Source organism: Gossypium hirsutum, chromosome D08 (genome assembly GCF_007990345.1).
Source record: "Gossypium hirsutum isolate 1008001.06 chromosome D08, Gossypium_hirsutum_v2.1, whole genome shotgun sequence".
Taxonomy (NCBI): Eukaryota; Viridiplantae; Streptophyta; class Magnoliopsida; order Malvales; family Malvaceae; genus Gossypium; species Gossypium hirsutum.
The window spans coordinates 3,185,096-3,205,750 of NC_053444.1; the positions used below are offsets into that span (position 1 = coordinate 3,185,096).

The 20,655-nt window shown below is 31.9% G+C and overlaps 2 protein-coding genes across 3 annotated transcripts; both read left to right on the forward strand.

Annotated features, from left to right (window-relative positions):
• Positions 1-3,893: 3,893 nt before the first annotated feature.
• Positions 3,894-20,257, forward strand: LOC107919809 (ADP,ATP carrier protein 1, mitochondrial). 2 transcript variants are annotated; one of them, XM_041099519.1, is made up of 5 exons: positions 3,999-4,118; positions 5,090-5,582; positions 5,676-6,047; positions 6,160-6,499; positions 20,066-20,257. In XM_041099519.1, the coding sequence occupies exons 2-4, from the start codon at positions 5,091-5,093 to the stop codon at positions 6,454-6,456; spliced, it is 1,161 nt and encodes a 386-aa protein (XP_040955453.1). In that variant the 5' UTR covers positions 3,999-4,118; position 5,090; the 3' UTR covers positions 6,457-6,499; positions 20,066-20,257. The 2 variants fall into 2 exon arrangements, with proteins under 2 accessions (XP_016704668.1, XP_040955453.1); XM_016849179.2 differs by lacking the exon at positions 20,066-20,257 and having other exon boundaries at positions 3,894-4,118; positions 6,160-6,679.
• On the forward strand, positions 16,373-20,257 carry LOC107919810 (ADP,ATP carrier protein 1, mitochondrial-like). Its single transcript, XM_016849180.2, has 5 exons — positions 16,373-16,530; positions 16,829-17,693; positions 18,656-19,148; positions 19,242-19,613; positions 19,726-20,257. Exons 3-5 carry the CDS (start codon positions 18,657-18,659, stop codon positions 20,020-20,022), a joined length of 1,161 nt encoding a protein of 386 aa, XP_016704669.2. The 5' UTR covers positions 16,373-16,530; positions 16,829-17,693; position 18,656; the 3' UTR covers positions 20,023-20,257.
• Positions 20,258-20,655: the final 398 nt, after the last annotated feature.

Genomic DNA, 20,655 nt, shown 5'->3' on the forward strand with positions numbered 1-20,655 from the left:
ATCTCTTCGGACAATTCCTTACCATATGTGAACCGTCACACATGAAACATTTTATCTTACTCCCATTCTCCTTTGAGTTGTTGTTGGTTTTCCACTTTCCGTTTCGTGGTTTCCCATTGCCACCGTTGCCACTATTACCGTTGTCATATTACTTCATGTCATTTTTCATCTTCCCCACCGTTGCCCTTCTCATTGGGTTTGGAAAACTCAAACTTGTCTTTCCTTGAAACAAATTCAATTAAGGACTTCGTTACCATTATGGCTTTGGTAAGTTCCTAGACTCCTCGACATTGCAACTCTTACTTTGCCTATGGTTTCAACCCATCGATGAAGGAGAAAAATACATTCTCTCTTAAATAAAAAAATTTGGAGTATGAGTTCGTTGATCTCTCGTACATACTCCCTAACTGTGCCTCATTGCGTAAGTTGACGCAACTTTGTTTGAGCCTCGATCTTGGCATATTCAGGGTAAAAATGTGCCTTGAATTCATTTTGAAACTCCTCCCAAGTCCCAATTTTGGTTCCACCACGTTCTCACTTGTGGACTTATGATGCCACCATAAAAGGGCAACATCACTAAAATACAGAGCAATGATATTTACCTTAGTAGCATCGTCAATGATGCCTTTGACACGGAAGTATTGCTCTATTCCCCGCAAGAAGTTATCCACATTACTTATGAACCTTGTCCTCGTAAACTCTTTCGGTTTCGGGACATCTATCTTGTGGTTGAGTATTGCACCCAATACTTCTTTACCCACGGTGACTCGACGCACAACAAGCTCCCAAATCTTTTAAGAACCAATTTTTTCATTCTTCAAATAGAAAATCCATATCCAAAAATGCCATTAACAACCACCACTTACTACACCGTCTTCTTCAACCCAACCACCACTTATGGCACCATCAACTCCAACCCAACCACCTTTTCCTCATATGCCAAACACATGCGTCGCTTGTAGTTAGAGCTAGACTCCCTCTCCTCTTTTTGTGTCCCCATCTCTCCTTCTCCTCTTTCTACCTCCCAATTTTTTCTTAAGTCTTCTTTGGCACCCATTATTCAGTGAGTTGCATCCCTTTGATTTCCCTATAAAAAACTAAGTTTTTTTGGGGTTAATTCTTTTGTCCAGTCACTAAATGCTACCTACTTTGATTTTTAATGAAAAATTATTTAGCCAAGAGCTTATACAATTTTTAAAATAGGGTTGGGCATATTCCGTCGTATTAGGAAGAAGTCAAAGAAGCAAAACAAAACATTTCAGTAATCCCATGACCCAACTATTGGTTTTTTTTAATTAGGAGAAAATTGAGTTTTAGGGCATAATTTTGTATTCTATTTCATAAAAAAAATTAAAACCCTATTCTCATCCCAGTTAGACATCCAAGTTGGCATTTAAAACTCATTTGGACTGCCATGTAGGACTACTGTTAGGGAGGTAACGGAGCTTAACGGCAGAGTGATCACTTCGTAACAAAACACTAATGTAAATGACAAAAACGTAACATTTCAAACATATGTAATTTGAGACAAACAAAAGTAACTTTTTATAGTTTACCCTATTTTATAACATATATTAATTTTAATTTTAAAAAATATGATAAAAAATTATACTATTTATTAAGTGTTTTACTAAGTTGATCTCACCAACTCGGTTAGAAAATTATGTAAATACCCTTTTGTAATTAAAATAAGTTATACTATTTCAAGGTAATTTAATCTATTCATTTTAACAAAAATCAATTAAAATTTGCATATGGTAAGATTTACACGCACACCAATCAAATTAATAAAACCTTAAATTTACCTATAAACCGAAGCTTAATTTTGATATATTTTATACAATTTTATTTTAATATGCACAAATTATTATATTCATTAATTGTAATTATAGTGCATTTAGCATTGTTAATCTGATATATTTATATGTTTAAATTTCATTTTACTCATAATTTAATATATTTTTATTTTAATATTGTAAAAAATTAATGTATTATTATGATTATTTAGTTCTAAATTTTATATTTTATTACTTATTATATTTTTTAAACATACGTTTATGTTCTAAATATATTATTTTTATATATATGCGTATGATAAGATTTTTAGTAGTATGGGACGAAGAATACAAATATACCATAGATCATATTACAGTCACTTTTATGATTAAAAAATTACTGCACGTGTAGTTTTTCAAATGAAAAATCTGTACACTTGTTTTTATATATTTAAAAGATTAAATAAATTAAATAATGTTATATGACATCACACACATTAAAAAAATTAAATATTAATAAAAAATATTTTTAAAATAAATTTTAGTTCAGTGTATTTGATCAATTGAAAATTTAAATGTTGAAAATTGGTATTGAATTTTATAAATGCTGAATTTGTATTAGAAAATTGTTTGATAAAAGTAAATATTGATTTTTAAAAGATGATGTACGTATCTAGTTATCTTATTCAACATTTTTTTAATTAAAAATTTATATGAAGTAAACAATTAAAGGGTAAACTGTCAAAATAGTCACTTTTGTTTCCCTTAGGTTGCATTTTAGTCATTTATGTTTGAAATGTTACGTTTAAGTCACTTACGTTAACATGTTGTAACATTTTACTCACTGAGCCGTTAATCATCGTTAACAGTGTAATAGTAAGCTGACGTGATGTTAAATCATCATTTCAAACAAAAATTTTAGATTAAATTATACAATTGGTCCTTAAAATTTTTTCGTTTTAAGCACTTTTTTCTTTTATATTCTTTTAACTTTCCCTTCTTCTTCATTTTTCATTCTCTTCTGCTTTTCCCTCTATTTTTCTCCATTCTCCATCTCCTTTACGTAAAAGAAAAAAAATTAAATTTCTCAAAATGAAAAAAAATATAGGGACCAATTGTATAATTTAACCTAAAATTTTCGTTTGAAATGATGATTTAACGTGCCACATCAGCTTACTGTTACACCGTTAATGACAATTAACACTCAGTGACTAAAATGTTATAAGACAATAACATAAGTGACCAAAACGTAACATTTCAAATATAAGTGACTAAAATGTAACCTGAAAGAAACAAAAGTGACTATTTTGATAGTTTACCCAAAATTAAAATAATTATCAAACATATTTAAAATATTAAATGTTGAAAATTTTCAATGGTTTATCAAACACACCCTAAGTATCATGATTCATTGAAACTAAAACTAAATTAGAGGCATTATGTAAGGGCGTGTTTGATAAACTGAAAAATTAAGTGCTGAAAAATTAAGAATTAAATTTTTATTGATAAATTTTATAAGAATATAATATTTTTTTTCAAATAAAAAGAAATAATAATATTTTTATATTTAAAAAATTACATAAATATCTCCAATAATACTATGTTTTATAATTTCACTCTCATAGTTTTTCTCCCAAGATTTTGTTGAGTGGAATAAAATCAGTGAATCAAAATTATTATAATTATAATTATAATTATAAAAATAATACACAAAATTCTGATCAAGGCGAACGAAAAAGAGATAAAAGGATTTTATCAAAAAAAAAAGAGATAAAAGGAACATTTAGCTAATTTGACAATTTTTCTTAATATGGTCATCGATTTTTTCATATTAGTATCGAAATTTAGTAATTTTTCATAATTTAGTCTCTAAACTTGAATTTTGTTAAGATATAATGAACTAAAAATTTGAAATTATGTCATATAACCATTTTACTTTTTAAAATTTTTATCACGTGGTATAATCTCAGAATATTATATCATCATATCTCAGCGAAATTTAAAGTCAGGAACCAAATGGAGAAAAACTACCAAATTCAGGGACTAAAATGATAAATTTTACCGAATCCAGGGACCAAATGTTACTTTATTCCAAACAAATTATCCCACGCTGCTTTTGTTACCGTCCATATCGGCACGTGACGTAAGCAGCGTGCCCTCCTTGCCCTAGTCTCTCCCACTTGCACTGTATTTTTTATAAACCCAATAAAAAGGGAGTGCGGCCAGCAGACTTGCGCTCTTTTCAAAGCCTCTCGTCTCCTCTCCATAAATCTCTCACTCAACGCAGAGCGAATAGGCGGAGACTTCCAAGAATCTATCGCATCAGCTAATCACGCTCTAAAGGTAACAATTTCTCTAAATTTTCAATATTAAACTTTTTAAGCAAATATCAGATCTGAATCTAATGTTCTACTTTTTAGCTTCAATCTGTTCTAGTTCATCACTATTTCATTCTTTTTTTATTTATCTATATTATAGCTGCACTTTTAGTTTTTCTTCATTGTTTGTTATTAGATCTGATTATTTTCTGATACTGTTGATCTGTGGTGAAATGTTTTGAAATGGTTTTGCCTACGTTCGATCTGATCTATCGTGTATATATTATTTTTTCTTGAAATTTACGCTTGATTCGTTAGATCTATTGGTGTTTACTGCTTTTGGTTGCAAATCGGTGGTGTGAGAATCTGTTTGGTTTGTATCCAACTCTCACTTGTTGAAATTTTAGATCCATTGATTTCCGTCACTTTTAGAGAGAGTCCTTTTTCACTCAAGAAAATCGATCATTTTTCACTACCTTTAGATCAGCTGCTGTTTTCTGCCTTTTCAAACTTCAAGACGAGGCAAAATATATATGTATTTATTTGTAATACCCCTTACTGAAATTACTTGCATAAATTCAAAAAAGTTGATATGTTTATACATGCAGTGCATTTTAGGTGATTGTTTACCGTTCAATATGGTATTTATTTTATGGTTTCTGCTTAAAATTGCCGCGTTGATTATGTTCTTGTATCTGTGATTCAATTTTGTATGTCCTTTTGTTTTTACTTCTAGTAATATGTTGTTCTTGATGATATGTTCCAATCTTGCAGCATATCCCCTTAGTATGCCTTGTTGCACGGTTTACTCTTTCTTGTTAAAATAAAACCGTGATTCTACTTGATGTCTTCTATATTTTGTTTTTCTTGGCTATAACATTATTGTATCCATAATCTTACATCTGGCTTTGTTTCATTGTTGACAGTTAATGCGCATTTCTTTTCATTCTATTCTGTGTGTTCATGTGCTCATTTTCTTTCTTTCAATGAATTCAGAATGGATCAGGTTCAACACCCATCTATCATGCAGAAGGTAGCAGGCCAGCTCCTTCGTTCTAGCCATTCTCAAGATTTTCAAGGTTATAATGGGTCTTTCAGGAGTCCTGCTCTATACCAAAGGCGTGCTGCATATGGCAATTACTCCAATGCTGCTCTGCAGCATCCTGTCCGGGCTTTTGGAGACCTGTCTATGGTTCCATCAACAGCTTCTGCTATTTGCGTTCAGGCTCCTGCTGAGAAAGGATTTAGCAGCTTTGCTATTGATTTCCTCATGGGTGGAGTTTCTGCTGCTGTATCAAAAACAGCTGCTGCACCAATTGAGCGTGTTAAGCTTTTGATTCAGAACCAAGATGAAATGATCAAAAGTGGAAGGCTCTCTGAACCTTACAAGGGTATTGGTGATTGTTTCAAGCGAACAATCAAGGATGAAGGATTTGGTTCTTTGTGGAGAGGGAACACTGCCAATGTTATTCGTTATTTCCCTACTCAGGTTAGCAATTCTAACTTTTTATCTATTACATTTTCTTTCGATTATATTTATTGCTTGTGTTTTATACTTATTCCTTTGTTCATTTTTCTACAGGCCTTGAACTTTGCCTTCAAGGATTACTTCAAGAGGCTTTTCAACTTCAAGAAAGACAGAGATGGTTACTGGAAATGGTTTGCTGGGAACTTGGCTTCTGGTGGTGCAGCTGGTGCTTCTTCCCTTCTCTTTGTCTACTCCTTGGATTATGCTCGAACTCGTCTTGCAAATGATGCAAAGGCTGCAAAGAAGGGAGGAGAGAGACAATTCAATGGTCTTGTTGATGTCTACAGGAAAACCCTAAAATCTGATGGTATTGCCGGGCTTTATCGTGGTTTCAACATTTCATGTGTTGGAATCATTGTTTACCGTGGTCTATATTTTGGAATGTACGACTCTCTGAAGCCAGTGCTTTTGACTGGAAGCATGCAGGTTAGTATGTAGGATGTTATCTGATACAACTATATATGTTGTCTTGTTACTTAAGCTATATTGTTTTTGTTGTAATGACATCTTGCTCTGTGTTACCCTTTGATAATTACAGGATAGTTTCTTCGCTAGCTTTGCTCTTGGTTGGCTCATCACAAATGGTGCTGGCCTTGCATCTTACCCAATTGACACTGTTCGTAGAAGAATGATGATGACTTCTGGTGAAGCTGTCAAATACAAGAGCTCGCTCGATGCCTTCTCTCAGATCTTGAAAAACGAAGGTGCCAAGTCTCTATTCAAGGGTGCTGGAGCTAACATCCTTCGTGCCATTGCCGGTGCGGGTGTGCTCGCTGGATACGACAAGTTGCAGCTCATTGTTTTCGGAAAGAAGTACGGATCCGGTGGTGCTTAAATTTAGGGTGGTACTATCTCTCCCTTCTTTTGTTATGTTTTAGGTTTTAAAGATGGCGACACATTGAGAAATTTATTTCGGCAAAAAAATTCATTAATAATTCAGATTTAGGGGGGGAAGTTACTCCCTAAACGATTTTTACATTTGGGATGTGAAATTTTGATTTACCCATCTCGGATTTTTGGTTTGGTTTTAAGAAATGAAGTGATGGATGTTTTATTTATATCTGAAAACGGAAATGATCTGAAGTTTCAGGTTGAAAATTGGTTAACCATCCATGGAAGTTAATTTTATGCTTGATGAATTTATATGATGATATTTGTTGTCTTGATGCACAACGTTACTTTGTAAACTGATTTGATAGTGAATTTATAGATTGAAATAAAGTAGTGCGAAATTAGTATTTTATATTATGAAAAGAATAAAGTAGTGATATAAGAGAATGTATACTTTTGTTATATCATCCACGCTGAAAACGATGGTATCATTTTGGGTTAAGTAACTAATCCTTGCTTTTGCTTTTGCTTTTGAATATTATATATATATAAAACTCAGTTGGAATATTTTAACTGTTGTGCTCTTCAGTCGAATGCGACTTCAACCGGATTAGACTAATAAACAAAGGATAAAGTTCATTTGTTCTTATTTTTTCATAACATATGAATTTAATGAACGTGTTATTATAATAAATATTACGATAAATGTTTCATGGAGATTTTTATACTAGAAATTAATTAGTAAATTAATCCTTATAAGTTAGATCAAAGAGAAAGTTATCATTCTATTAAAATTTCTGTTCGTTTTTGCTATTAAAAATTGGTCTATGTATGCCAACATGAGATACATACGTCACACCACATGTTACTGTTTGAAGATAGATTTTCTCCATGATCTAACGTATAGAGACTAATTTATTTATTTATTTATTAATTAAAGCCCGTAAAATGTAATCTGACTCTTAATACTATTCTGCTTTTACCATTATGATATAATCTCTCTTTACTCTTTTAGGTTCCATTGGTTAGTTTTTGACATGGCACTTTTTGAGGATTTAGATTTAACTTCACACAAGTATTATTCCTTTCATTTGTAGTTGTTTACTTTTTCTCCTTTCTGGTTTGTCTTTGGTTCAAAAATATCAGTCGTTTTGGTACGACTAAATTTAAGACTCTAAGCTGCTTGTACTGTTGGTGGAAATAGTTTTAGCCAAAGGTAAGTGTATAAGCGTAAAATCTTGACTAATTACAAACTTAGCCCTCAAATCATACAGCATTTTCTATTTAGACACTTCATGTTTTTTAAATAAAAAAATGGTAATTAAACAATCCATTTTATTTCATTTTATCTAAAAAAAAATATAGCCACTAAAAACATTAAACATCATACGTTTGATAACAGTTTAATATGAAAAAGCAAAAAGAATAAGGGATAAATATTAAAATTATACATGGAGTTTAATTTTATTTAAATATACAATAGAAGTATCATGGAAGCCCCTGTACTAGGAGCCAGATTGTATTTTATCTTTTCTACTAAAAATGGGCAAATTAATTCATATATGTAAGATAAAAAAGCAAATCGGTCTTTTTGTTAAAAAATCCATCATTCGTATTGCTAAAAACTAGTGTGGCTGACGGGATAATCGAATAGTGACATGTGGTGTGCCACAAGTACCTCATGCTGATGTATATAGATCAATTTACTTTTTGATCTAATGTGTAGGGACTTATTTGTCTGTTTTTTCAGTAGAGAGGGTAAAATGCAAATTGACTCCTAATACATGGACTTTCATGATACTTTTACCATAATTACACACATTAAACTTTAATTTTTGTTCCAATGTATACAATTTATTTTTACATTGGATAAGTATAATTATTTGTGTATGTAATATGTAAATGTAAAATGATATTATATTGATAATGATGTTAATTATTTATGATAACTGAAATCAAATTAAAATATCATATACAGCATTACTCATTAAATCAAATTTCATGTGTAATTTCAAGATTTATTCCTCGTACTAAAACAAAAACAAAAGTATATGGTAATGATAATATTCAAATTAATTAGATAAAAAGTTACTAAGCCAAAAAAAAAAGTTAATAGTTTTAGCCTATATCAAATTTATCAATGGTTTGAAATTCATTTATTTTAATTTTGAAATAGAGGAGAAAAATATAATGACAATTTTTACTATAAAAAATAATTATTAAATTTTATTGTATCGAATGATAAAAAAATTGAAATTATTTTTAATAAAATCTCGAGTTTAAATTTTGTAAATGAAAATGATAATCTTGAGAGAATTTGTCTAAACTTGACATTAAATATAGTCGAGATTCAATATAATTTTGATATTGTAGGTATTAGAATAGAAAATTAACATGAAAATAAGAAAATAATATTAATAATTTAGAGATGAATTCGCAACTTTTATTATTAATGTTGTTAAAATCAGATTAGATTGGTTGGGGTGTCGGTCCGAAGAGAAAGGTTAGACCGTTTGATTTGTGAATTGCTCAGAATCAGGTTAAAAAAGTTTGGACCGGCGATTGAATTGATTTTATTTATTTTTTAGTATATTAGTATTTATGATTTTTTAATAATTTATTTAATTAAACTGGATGGACCGATTGAATTGATAATCTAACTGGTTCAGCCACCATTTTGATTCTAAAAACTTTGTTATTATAAGAAATAAAAAAAATATTTTGGTTTATTTAATCATAAAAAAAACTAAAAAAAAAGGGTAAACTACACTTAATGTCACTAAACTATTGGTAAGTTTACGTTTTGGTCACTTAACTTTAAAAAATTACAAAATGATCACTAAACTATTTGAAAGCTTTCATTTAAGTCACTAAATTATTCAAAAGTTTTTATTTAACTCACTAGGTTGTTAAGTTTTTTCTTTTTTTTTTTAAAAGTCCAGCTAGCGAGCTCCAAGCAACAAATCAACCATTGGTACGATGGATCAGTACTGATTGACAAGAATGGTACCACTTGAGCATAGACGCCCTGGGCACAATACTTCCACCTTTGAGGTTTCTCTCAAAACAAACCCAACTTCTCCTCAACAATGTTCATTCTTCTCATGAACGGTGAATTTCTAGTTTTGAAATGAATTTGGGTCATTAATGTTTGTTGGATCGAGCGGTAAAGAGTTCGATTTCCCTTAAAAAAGGTGGATGGAGAATATAGTATTAGGAGAGTTTTGTTTTGCCTCTTGTTTAGAGGTTTGACTTGGCTTGACTTTGGATTTATTTTAACCTCAGAAGAAGAAAGAAACTCGGGTCTTCCCCGATCATTTCATAGGGATTTATGTGCTAAAAAAAAGTATAATTAGATATAGTCCTTTCAATAAAAAATGGAAGCTTTAGTCTATCAACACATGCTTAATTAATCTACTAACATTACTTGGTTGCTTGATGTTGGATTCGTGTTATACATCTAGTTGTTTTCATGCATGTATGTGATAAGATGGTGGTTTTTTTCTCTGTTCAGGAAAATGTATACTAGTCGATGAGCATGAATGCATACAAAGTGTTTACGGTCCATATGAGGTAAATGATCATTTGACAAGAATGGATGGATGTCTCGAGGACCAGCCTGCGGTTTTAGATATGCAGCCCGGAGGTGATGCAGTTGTGGAGATGCATACTACACCCGAAGACTGTTAGTTGAGAAATAAGTTTTAATCTACGTTTACAGGCACTCCGAATCATCAAAGCAATAGTAATTCTCCGGTATGATCCAAATTCCGAGTTGAACGGAATAGTTGTCGAGAATGAAACGAAGTTCAACTATTGGCGCTGATCAAAATTTCCGTCTTTATTATGAGTTTATTGCCTTAGAAAGTAGAAAGCGGAAGCTTACTGTTATGATCACGAATGAGCAATGGAAATGCAAGCATTGGCATGGATACCAATGTGGGGGAAATATGTCTGTATTTATTGACCTTGTCCGAGCCGTAGCACTTGTATATAGGCTTAGAGTAAAATTCGATTTGACTTGAAAAAAAAAATTCAGAATTTTGAGTTAATTAAATCAAGTTATTCAATTTTCTTAAGTAAACTCGAGGTCGAGTCAAGTTAAATTTTACAATTTAAATAATTCGAATAACTCAAATACTTCAAATAATTCAAATAATAGATTGGTGTAAATATACCTTTAGTCTCTATCAATTTCGGAATGAGTAAATTGGTCTCTTTTTTAACAAAAATTACTATTCTTTTAAATATTTATAAAAATTTCAAAATTTATTATTCGAATATGCATGAAAGCCCAACTCCATTGCATTGTCAGAATCCGTGTTGTATATTTGAAAGAGGTTGACCACCTTGCTTCTCATGGTACAATCTTCTTTCCCTTGAGCCCCTTTTCTTCTCGGTCCATAGAAATAAAATGTAATATAGGACTGGTGCCAAGAGTTAATCACAGAAGAAAGGACTCACTGAGCTGGGATTACTAACTAATACTAATATAATACTATTTTCCTCTTATTTTGCTTTGAAAGAGTTTTAAAAAATCTATTGTTTCAAATTTATGCACTTTAATATAAAAGTAGTTATATTGTAAGAAGATTTTAATTTGAAATTTTTAATTTTTTTAATTTAACTCAAACAATTCTATTTGATTTAACTTGACTCGAATTTCATTTTACTTGACTCGATTCGAAAAAAAATTAAATCGAGTTAGGATGATAAAATAAGACCCGTCAATTTGATTAACTCGAAAATTTTTCACTTGATTCGATTAAACACTCACCCCTACTCGTAGAGCTTGTAAAATTGATTCATTTTAACCGAGAATATTAAGTCTGCCTAATGGAATTAGGTTATAATCAAGTTGAAATTGCAATGTGACTGTGGCGCTATGGCTTTTTTGGGCAGACTCAATGGTGGGCCTAATGAAATTAGGCATTAAGACATCAAAATTCAATGGGTTCACATCAGAGGTGCTCAGGGGAACCGGTAGCTAAAGGCTGACAGGGCCCCGACCTCAATAAAATGAAAAATTATACATTTAGGCTTTTTAGAAATTTTAAAACTCCAAATTAGTAAAGATAAAATTACACTTTGCCCATTAAAAATGATAAAAATTGATTTAACTCTTTACAAATTAATTATAAAAATATAGACTATTAAAAATTACAATTTAATTTCGGTCCTCCCAGAAATTTACTAGCTTCAGCCCTACTCATGGGTCGGATCAAGCCGGACCTAAGCATGATATTAACATACTTATGTTTGTCCAAACTTGGCCCAACTCGAAATATTGACCTAAAATTTTGCCCAAACCCGTTCATATTTGCAAAAGGCTAACCCAAGTCCATTTTAAACCCGCCCATATTATTTTTTTAAAATTTTTAACAAATATTTATATTATATTATTTTAATGTTTAATAATTTTATACCTTTTTTATTTATTAAAATTTTTATATAATCATCTTAACATTATTTTAATGTTTACATTAGAGTAATATTATATATTTAATATAAATTTATTTTTTAATATGTTCTGAATTATATAATATATAAAAATAACATAATATAAAATATTAAAAACTTGAAAACGAGTCGAATCATCCGAACTTAAGCCTTAAATGTTAAAACCCAATCCCGACCCATATTTTAAACGAATTTAACTTTTTACTTAAACCTAATTTTTAAATTTAATAATTTTTCCTAAATTCTCTCAAATATCGGAATCAAACAGATATCCCCAACCTTTTAACAGTTGTAGTCGGCATCATTGCTTACTTTGAAACTTTTGTTGATTAGCCGCATTTCATTAATTTTAATTTTACAAGACAGCTGTTTTTGAGTTGTTTGAGAATTTTCCACTCACTTTTTTTCTTGCCAGAAAATTGTGGCAATCACTGTCAATATTTTGGATTGAAGAATTTGATTATGGATTTGGGAAGGGCCACGTTTAGGGTTTGTTGGTGATTTTTGGTTTTTGATTAAGTGAAAATGAAACCTCACTCATAAAACACTTCCTTTGTCTAGGGTCAATATCTTTTATATACATATCAATTCTGGTTCAAAGCACATATAATCTACGTCGAAAATTATTATCGGAAAAATTTACAAATAGAAGAGGAAATATTTATTAATGTTGAAAAATTAATAATACAAGTAAAATTCAGACTAAACAATTCTATTATAATTAATGTCTAATAGAAAAATTATAATGCTATTTTAAGAACCCTGAATCTTTCCCCATAAATCCCTTATTTTGTCTCTCTATTTTGTTTATTTAACATTAATATATAGAAATGGTAGCGAATGCTGTAGGGTATCAATGTTCCCAAAACAGCTTCTCAATTCTTGCGTCCTTATTATTTGTAAACCTTCCAATGGTACTATTGATGTTGCTGCTGTAATCTTTGAGGGGTTGTGACATGAAGAATAATTGGATGGTTCCCTTCTTTACAAGACAAGACCAGCCCAGAAAACCCAACAAAACATCGACCATATTCAAGCTAAAATACGTAAACCATAGACCAGATGAAGAATATAATAGGAAGGTCCCCAAAACAGTGTTGAGTAACCCGAGTAGGACTTCCCTAAAACAAGACAAAATACGTAAACCACGTACCAGATTCAAGAGCATTCCTGTTTTACGATGATGGTGGTGGTTGATGGAGACAGTGTGTATTGAGGGAAGCTACAGTGGGTGTGTGCTCAGTGGTGGCGATTGGCGACTGGTGAACGATGATGGTGTTGACTGGTGGGTGTTGGCGGAGTGGAGAAGGCAAATGTGTTTTCTTTATTAGTTGATTTGAATGGAGAAAGTGGAGGAGAGGAGAGGGCTAATTGGACTGTGGGAAAAAAGAGAGTATAGGTTGGTTATCCAGGTTGAGTTGGGTTCGAGAAAAAAAAGCTTACTTGATGTTCAACTTGTTTTGTAAACAGATATCATTTTTTTTTTGGACAGATCGACTCATGATTAAGTCTAAGTAGAAGACATGTGATAATAATATAGAGATATATAAATTGTATAATTAGTTTCTTTCAATTATTTTCCGTACAAAAAAAGAATTCTTTCAATTATTCCTATTAGGGGGTGAGCAAAATCTGATTCGATTCGAAAAACCCAATAAAAAATTCAAATTTTAACTCGAATATGAATTACACAATTCGAGCTATTCGAAAATCTGAATAAAAAAAGCCAAATTACATCGTTTTGATAAATGTTTACTCATCTACCTTAATTATGTTGTTAAATAATTTTGTATTTTGTCTGCTAGTTAAATAATCAGTCAATGTAAACGCAACATCGAGTATAAATAATATGATTCGTTAACTCGACTCGAATCGAAAAAATTTTAAATTGAGTTTGGTTGTTAAAATAGTATTCGTCAACTCGACTAACACGAAAATTTTTGACTCGACTCGATCAAATACTCACCCCTAATTCTTATTGGATATATTATAATAATTACTATTACAAATTGTTATATTTGAGTAATGAATTAGACTCTAACAGAATGTTGCCTTTAAGGAAAAGAATGCTTTAAAAAACAAGGCTTACTTTACTGTACTGCACTTTACTGTGTTACCGGCCATGGCTATGGCCATGTCGAATAGTCGATGGCGACAGCGTCGTAGTTTGCGTACGTAGCAGTCAAATTAGTCGAGGCCTATGCTTAGGTTCTTTTTCTTGTCTTCCTTTGAATAAAAATAGTGTCTGTCTGCAGGTGTGTGTTAGTTGGTGTCTTAAATCTTAATTAATTAATGTTTTGAAGTCTAATTAACCATGCAAATCCCATGCATTGGGGGCGCATGCTGCCGCCTACAAATTTTAATATTATTCACGTTTCTCCTCTTAAAAATAATTTATTATGATAGGTGTTATATTAATTAATTGTTTTTGTATACTGATATATAATAAGGAAATGTGTATTGTGCAGTAAAAGTAATTTCTTTACGACGCTTAGTCGTAACGGTAAGGTATATTATATTATTAAAGAGAACTCGATTTTGAATATTAGAAATATTATTGTTGAGAGGGATAACTATGAACTCCGAAAGAATTAGTATTTATGAATCATAAAACGGAGATAAATAACACTTTATTGTTGGGAGCGGGGGCAAAGCTAGAAAAATGTCTTGGGGATTGAAATTAAGTTGTAGATTTTTATGAGAGCTAAAATATAATTTCATCATTTTAATAACTTATATCTTGATAGTCTTTTAAAGGACTAAATCAAAATTTTATCATTTTAGGGGTTCAAGGTGTAAATTTACCATGCACGAACTTAAAATTTTATAAATTATAAAGGCTCAAAAGTTGAATTTGCCATTTAGGGGGGCAAGGCCCTTGCTAGCCCTTGCCGTCATCGGAGGGATAACCATGAACTCTAAAAAATTGATCTTCATAGATTGTGAAATGGACATGAATAATACCTTATTGTTGAGAGGAATAACCACAAATTCCAAAACAATTAATCTTCATGGACTGTAAAACGGATACAAGAAACACCTTATTGTTACGAGGGGCAACCATAAATCCAAGAAGAACTAAACTTCATAAATCATAAAATGAACAAAAAAGACACATTGGTCATACCTAAAAAAGAGAGAAAGGGAGTGGTTTATGGATTTGAATAGGACCCAATATTAACAAACATTTTTACCACTACACCAATGGTTTGGTATATATTGTCACTGTCGAAACCATTTTTTTGAAAACAAAAATTGGAGTCGCCACCGATCCTTGATTGAGGTGTGATCGGCTCACCTTAAAAACAATTTTGGCCTGCGAAATTTGAGAAAACATGTTCGGGAGTCAGTTATGCATGAGGAAAGATTAGCACCCTCGTAACGCCCAAAAATCGGTACCAAATTGATTATTTAATGTTTTGGTGTCGAAAATTTAAAAGATTTAAAAAAAACTCAAATTTTGAAATCTGAAAAGGATAATCAATTATTCAAGTCATGCGAAGAAATTGAGACCCAATACGTTAGGGTACAATTTCTCAAAATCCCAGAATTTTAAATATCGCTTTTCCATTAATTTTTTAAAGAAAATCTTCATTTCGAGAAAGCAATATGTCATGCCCAATACGTTAGGGCTCAATTTTCCTCGAAAATCCCTAACTTTGAATATTGTTTTTATTTTGAAAATCTTTGAATCATAAAAAATGATTTTAATGTTTTGACAAAATCAAAATGTATTTTAAAATATGTTAAAAATGTTAATGCAATATGAAACAAATATTTTAATTTAAATTATGTGTATACATAAGCATGATATATAAACAATTTTAGCAAATATGTATATGGATATGAGAGAAAAGACGTAAGTCATAAAAAAAAAACAATGATAAAATACATATAAAATATATTAATGCATTTAAAAAAATGTATAAGTATAATGTATTAGTAAATATAAAAACATGGAAAATCTTTATAATAGCATATATGTACACGTTATAAAAATGTATAAACATATGAATTATAAAACATGAAAATGTAAATATCATAAAAAATATGAATGTATATAAAAAATGTATAAACTATAAAAATAAGATGATATGATAATAAAATATATACGTACTACATATAGGTATTTAAAACATTTAGAATATACATATATACGTACAATAATAATATAGTAATAATTATACTAATAAACAATATAATAATAAAAAAACTAAAAATAACAAATTAAGGATTAAGTTAAGAAAACAAACAGAATTTGAAAATCAAAACAAGAAAGGGAGTAATTTGAAATACGCGTAACAAAGGAAGGGCCGAAGGAGAAAATTACCCAAAAATTCTGCACCGCACTGGGCTAAAATAAAACAGATTCGATATTTCATGGAAAAATTTGAAAACAAAAAAATGGTTTTGAAATGATAGGACTAAAAACATAAATAACCCATAAATACAATCTCATTTCATTTGCAGCCAATAAAACCCATTTCAAACCCCTAAAACAGAACTCCTCTGCCATTCAAAATCGCGCCGCAGCAGTTCTCCTCCGCCGTTCCAGTCCCCTCCCATGTCCGACTAGATGACGACGAAACGAGGACGCTCTCTGACGACTCTCGCAACGGTAAGCCCTCCTTTTCCTTTCCCTTTTGTTTTTGTTTTATAACAGAAAATAAAAAAAGAAAAATAACAACAATCCCACAGATTCTAAAAAAAAAAACAAAACGAGATGCCTTCAAAAATATTTTTTTTTGTTTCTTTCTCTTTTGTATTTTCTTTGATGTTTTTCAATACAGAATTTTTCTAACCAAAATTTGCCAACCCCTCTTACAGATTCGATTTGACTTTAAATAGCCAAAATAACCAAAAGAAAAACCTCCGAAAACCTCTTTTCCACCCTTTACAGTTCGTGGTTGTTGCAGGTACGAGCGTATGGCGTGCGCGGAGTGCTGAACGTGGGAGTGTGGAGGCTAGTTGCTGCTAGGGTTTCTGCTGTTTTAGGTCAATTGGGCCCTATAATTGGGTTTAGCTTGGCCCAAGTTTTATTGGGTTCAATTGTATTTAATTTGGGCTGTGTAAATAATTTTGGATTGGTCTTATTTTGAATGGGCCGGGCAAAAATAGGCTATTACAGTCACTATCTAATGTAATTTGGCATAATATCACACGATGAAAGTAGAGGCACCAAAAACGAATTAAACCCTTCTATATGTGAGATCAATCCCTTTTATATATACATATAACCTAATATACTATAATATAAATAGGGGTTATGCTTCAAGAACACGTGTGGGGAGTTATGGGAAATGGAAGCAAACAGGTAAATTTGTGTCTCCGACACATATGATGATTACCTTGTGAGTGAAGAAAAAAAAGCAAAAAAAATAAAAAATCCAAAAAGACAATAATTAATTGAGTCAAACACAAGACGACCCTTTGTTGTGTAATGTATAGTGTATGTATATGTTTTGTGGTTCCACTCCAACCCTAGGAGGTCCCCCTCCAATCCGTTTTCCACTCTATCCCCATCAACCAACAAACACCCGCTCCCTATCTATATATTTGGTTAAATTTTAATATTAGTCCCTTCTTATATAAAAGTTCTACATTTAGTTGTTATACTTTAGTTTGGTTTTTTTTTGTTTGTGTACATTTTGAATTTTGAAATTTCAATGTTGCGCTCTGTTCAAAGCCTCTCGTCTCCTCTCCATAAATCTCTCACTCAACGCAGAGCGAATAGGCGGAGACTTCCAAGAATCTATCGCATCAGCTAATCACGCTCTAAAGGTAACAATTTCTCTAAATTTTCAATATTAAACTTTTTAAGCAAATATCAGATCTGAATCTGATGTTCTACTTTTTAGCTTCAATTTGTTCTAGTTCATCACTATTTCATTCTTTTTTATTTATTTATCTATATTATAGCTGCACTTTTAGTTTTTCTTCATTGTTTGTTATTAGATCTGATTATTTTCTGATACTGTTGATCTGTTTTGAAATGTTTTTGCCTACGTTCGATCTGATCTATCGTGTATATATTATTTTTTCTTGAAATTTACGCTTGATTCGTTAGATCTATTGGTGTTTACTGCTTTTGGCTGCAAATCGGTGGTGTGAGAATCTGTTTGGTTTGTATCCAACTCTCACTTGTTGAAATTTTAGATCCATTGATTTCCGTCACTTTTAGAGAGTCTCCTTTTTCACTCAAGAAAATAGATCATTTTTCACTACCTTTAGATCAGCTGCTGTTTCTGCCTTTTCAAACTTCAATACGAGGCAAAATATATATGTATTTATTTGTAATATCCCTTACTGAAATTACTTGCATAAATTCAAAAAAGTTGATATGTTTATACATGCAGTGCATTTTAGGTGATTGTTTACCGTTCAATATGGTATTTATTTTATGGTTTCTGCTTAAAATTGCCGCGTTGATTATGTTCTTGTATCTGTGATTCAATTTTGTATGTCCTTTTGTTTTACTTCTAGTAATATGTTGTTCTTGATGAGATGTTCCAATCTTGCAGCATATCCCCTTAGTATGCCTTGTTGCACGGTTTACTCTTTCTTGTTAAAATAAAACCGTGATTCCACTTGATGTCTTCTATATTTAGTTTTTCTTGGCTATAACATTTTTGTATCCATAATCTTACATCTGGCTTTGTTTCATTGTTGACAGTTAATGTGCATTTCTTTTCATTCTATTCTGTGTGTTCATGTGCTCATTTTCTTTCTTTCAATGAATTCAGAATGGATCAGGTTCAACACCCATCTATCATGCAGAAGGTAGCAGGCCAGCTCCTTCGTTCTAGCCATTCTCAAGATTTTCAAGGTTATAATGGGTCTTTCAGGAGTCCTGCTCTATGCCAAAGGCGTGCTGCATATGGCAATTACTCCAATGCTGCACTGCAGCATCCTGTCCGGGCTTGTGGAGACCTGTCTATGGTTCCATCAACAGCTTCTGCTATTTGCGTTCAGGCTCCTGCTGAGAAAGGATTTAGCAGCTTTGCTATTGATTTCCTCATGGGTGGAGTTTCTGCTGCTGTATCAAAAACAGCTGCTGCACCAATTGAGCGTGTTAAGCTTTTGATTCAGAACCAGGATGAAATGATCAAAAGTGGAAGGCTCTCTGAACCTTACAAGGGTATTGGTGATTGTTTCAAGCGAACAATCAAGGATGAAGGATTTGGTTCTTTGTGGAGAGGGAACACTGTCAATGTTATTCGTTATTTCCCCACTCAGGTTAGCAATTCTAACTTTTTATATATTACATTTTCTTTCGATTATATTTATTGCTCGTGTTTTATACTTATTCCTTTGTTCATTTTTCTACAGGCCTTGAACTTTGCCTTCAAGGATTACTTCAAGAAGCTTTTCAACTTCAAGAAAGACAGAGATGGTTACTGGAAATGGTTTGCTGGGAACTTGGCATCTGGTGGTGCAGCTGGTGCTTCTTCCCTTCTCTTTGTCTACTCCTTGGATTATGCTCGAACTCGTCTTACAAATGATGCAAAGGCTGCAAAGAAGGGAGGAGAGAGACAATTCAACGGTTTTGTTGATGTCTACAGGAAAACCCTAAAATCTGATGGTATTGCCGGGCTTTACCGTGGTTTCAACATTTCATGTGTTGGAATCATTGTTTACCGTGCTCTATATTTTGGAATGTACGACTCTCTGAAGCCAGTGCTTTTGACTGGAAGCATGCAGGTTAGTATGCAGGATGTTATCTGATACAGCTATATATGTTGTCTTGTTACTTAAGCTATATTGTTTTTGTTGTAATGACATCTTGCTCTGTGTTACCCTTTGATAATTACAGGATAGTTTCTTCGCTAGCTTTGCTCTTGGTTGGCTCATCACAAATGGTGCTGGCCTTGCATCTTACCCAATTGACACTGTTCGTAGAAGAATGATGATGACTTCTGGTGAAGCTGTCAAATACAAGAGCTCGCTCGATGCCTTCTCTCAGATCTTGAAAAACGAAGGTGCCAAGTCTCTATTCAAGGGTGCTGGAGCTAACATCCTTCGTGCCATTGCCGGTGCGGGTGTGCTCGCTGGATACGACAAGTTGCAGCTCATTGTTTTCGGAAAGAAGTACGGATCCGGTGGTGCTTAAATTTAGGGTGGTACTATCTCTCCCTTCTTTTGTTATGTTTTAGGTTTTAAAGATGGCGATGAAAAGCTCGACACATTAAGAAATTTATTTCGGCAAAAAAATTCATTAATAATTCAGATTTAGGGGGGGAAGTTACTCCCTAAACGATTTATACTTTTGGGATGTGAAATTTTGATTTACCCATCTCGGATTTTTGGTTTGGTTTTAAGAAATGAAGTGATGGATGTTTTATTTATATCTGAAAACGGAAATGATCTGAAGTTTCAGGTTGAAAATTGGTTAACCATCCATGGAATTTAATTTTATGCTTGATGAATTTATATGATGATATTTGTTGTCTTGATGCACAACGTTACTTTGTAAACTGATTTGATAGTGAATTTATAGATTGAAATAAAGTAGTGTGAAATTAGTGATATAAGAGAATGTATACTTTTGTTATATCATCCACGCTGAAAACGATGGTATCATTTTGGGTTAAGTAACTAATCCTTGCTTTTGCTTTTGCTTTTGAATATTATATATATATAAAACTCAGTTGGAATATTTTAACTGTTGTGCTCTTCAGTCGAATGCGACTTCAACCGGATTAGACTAATAAACAAAGGATAAAGTTCATTTGTTCTTATTTTT

What these genes read in the sequence shown, in the direction of transcription:
- LOC107919809 (XM_016849179.2), top strand. Translation starts at nt 5,091, where the DNA reads ATGGATCAGGTTCAACACCCATCTATCATGCAGAAGGTAGCAGGCCAG. An exon ending in TTCGTTATTTCCCTACTCAG is followed by an intron (nt 5,583 to 5,675) that starts GTTAGCAATTCT and finishes ATTTTTCTACAG; the next exon opens with GCCTTGAACTTTGCCTTCAA. An exon ending in TTTTGACTGGAAGCATGCAG is followed by an intron (nt 6,048 to 6,159) that starts GTTAGTATGTAG and finishes TGATAATTACAG; the next exon opens with GATAGTTTCTTCGCTAGCTT.
- LOC107919810 (XM_016849180.2), top strand. Translation starts at nt 18,657, where the DNA reads ATGGATCAGGTTCAACACCCATCTATCATGCAGAAGGTAGCAGGCCAG. An exon ending in TTCGTTATTTCCCCACTCAG is followed by an intron (nt 19,149 to 19,241) that starts GTTAGCAATTCT and finishes ATTTTTCTACAG; the next exon opens with GCCTTGAACTTTGCCTTCAA. An exon ending in TTTTGACTGGAAGCATGCAG is followed by an intron (nt 19,614 to 19,725) that starts GTTAGTATGCAG and finishes TGATAATTACAG; the next exon opens with GATAGTTTCTTCGCTAGCTT.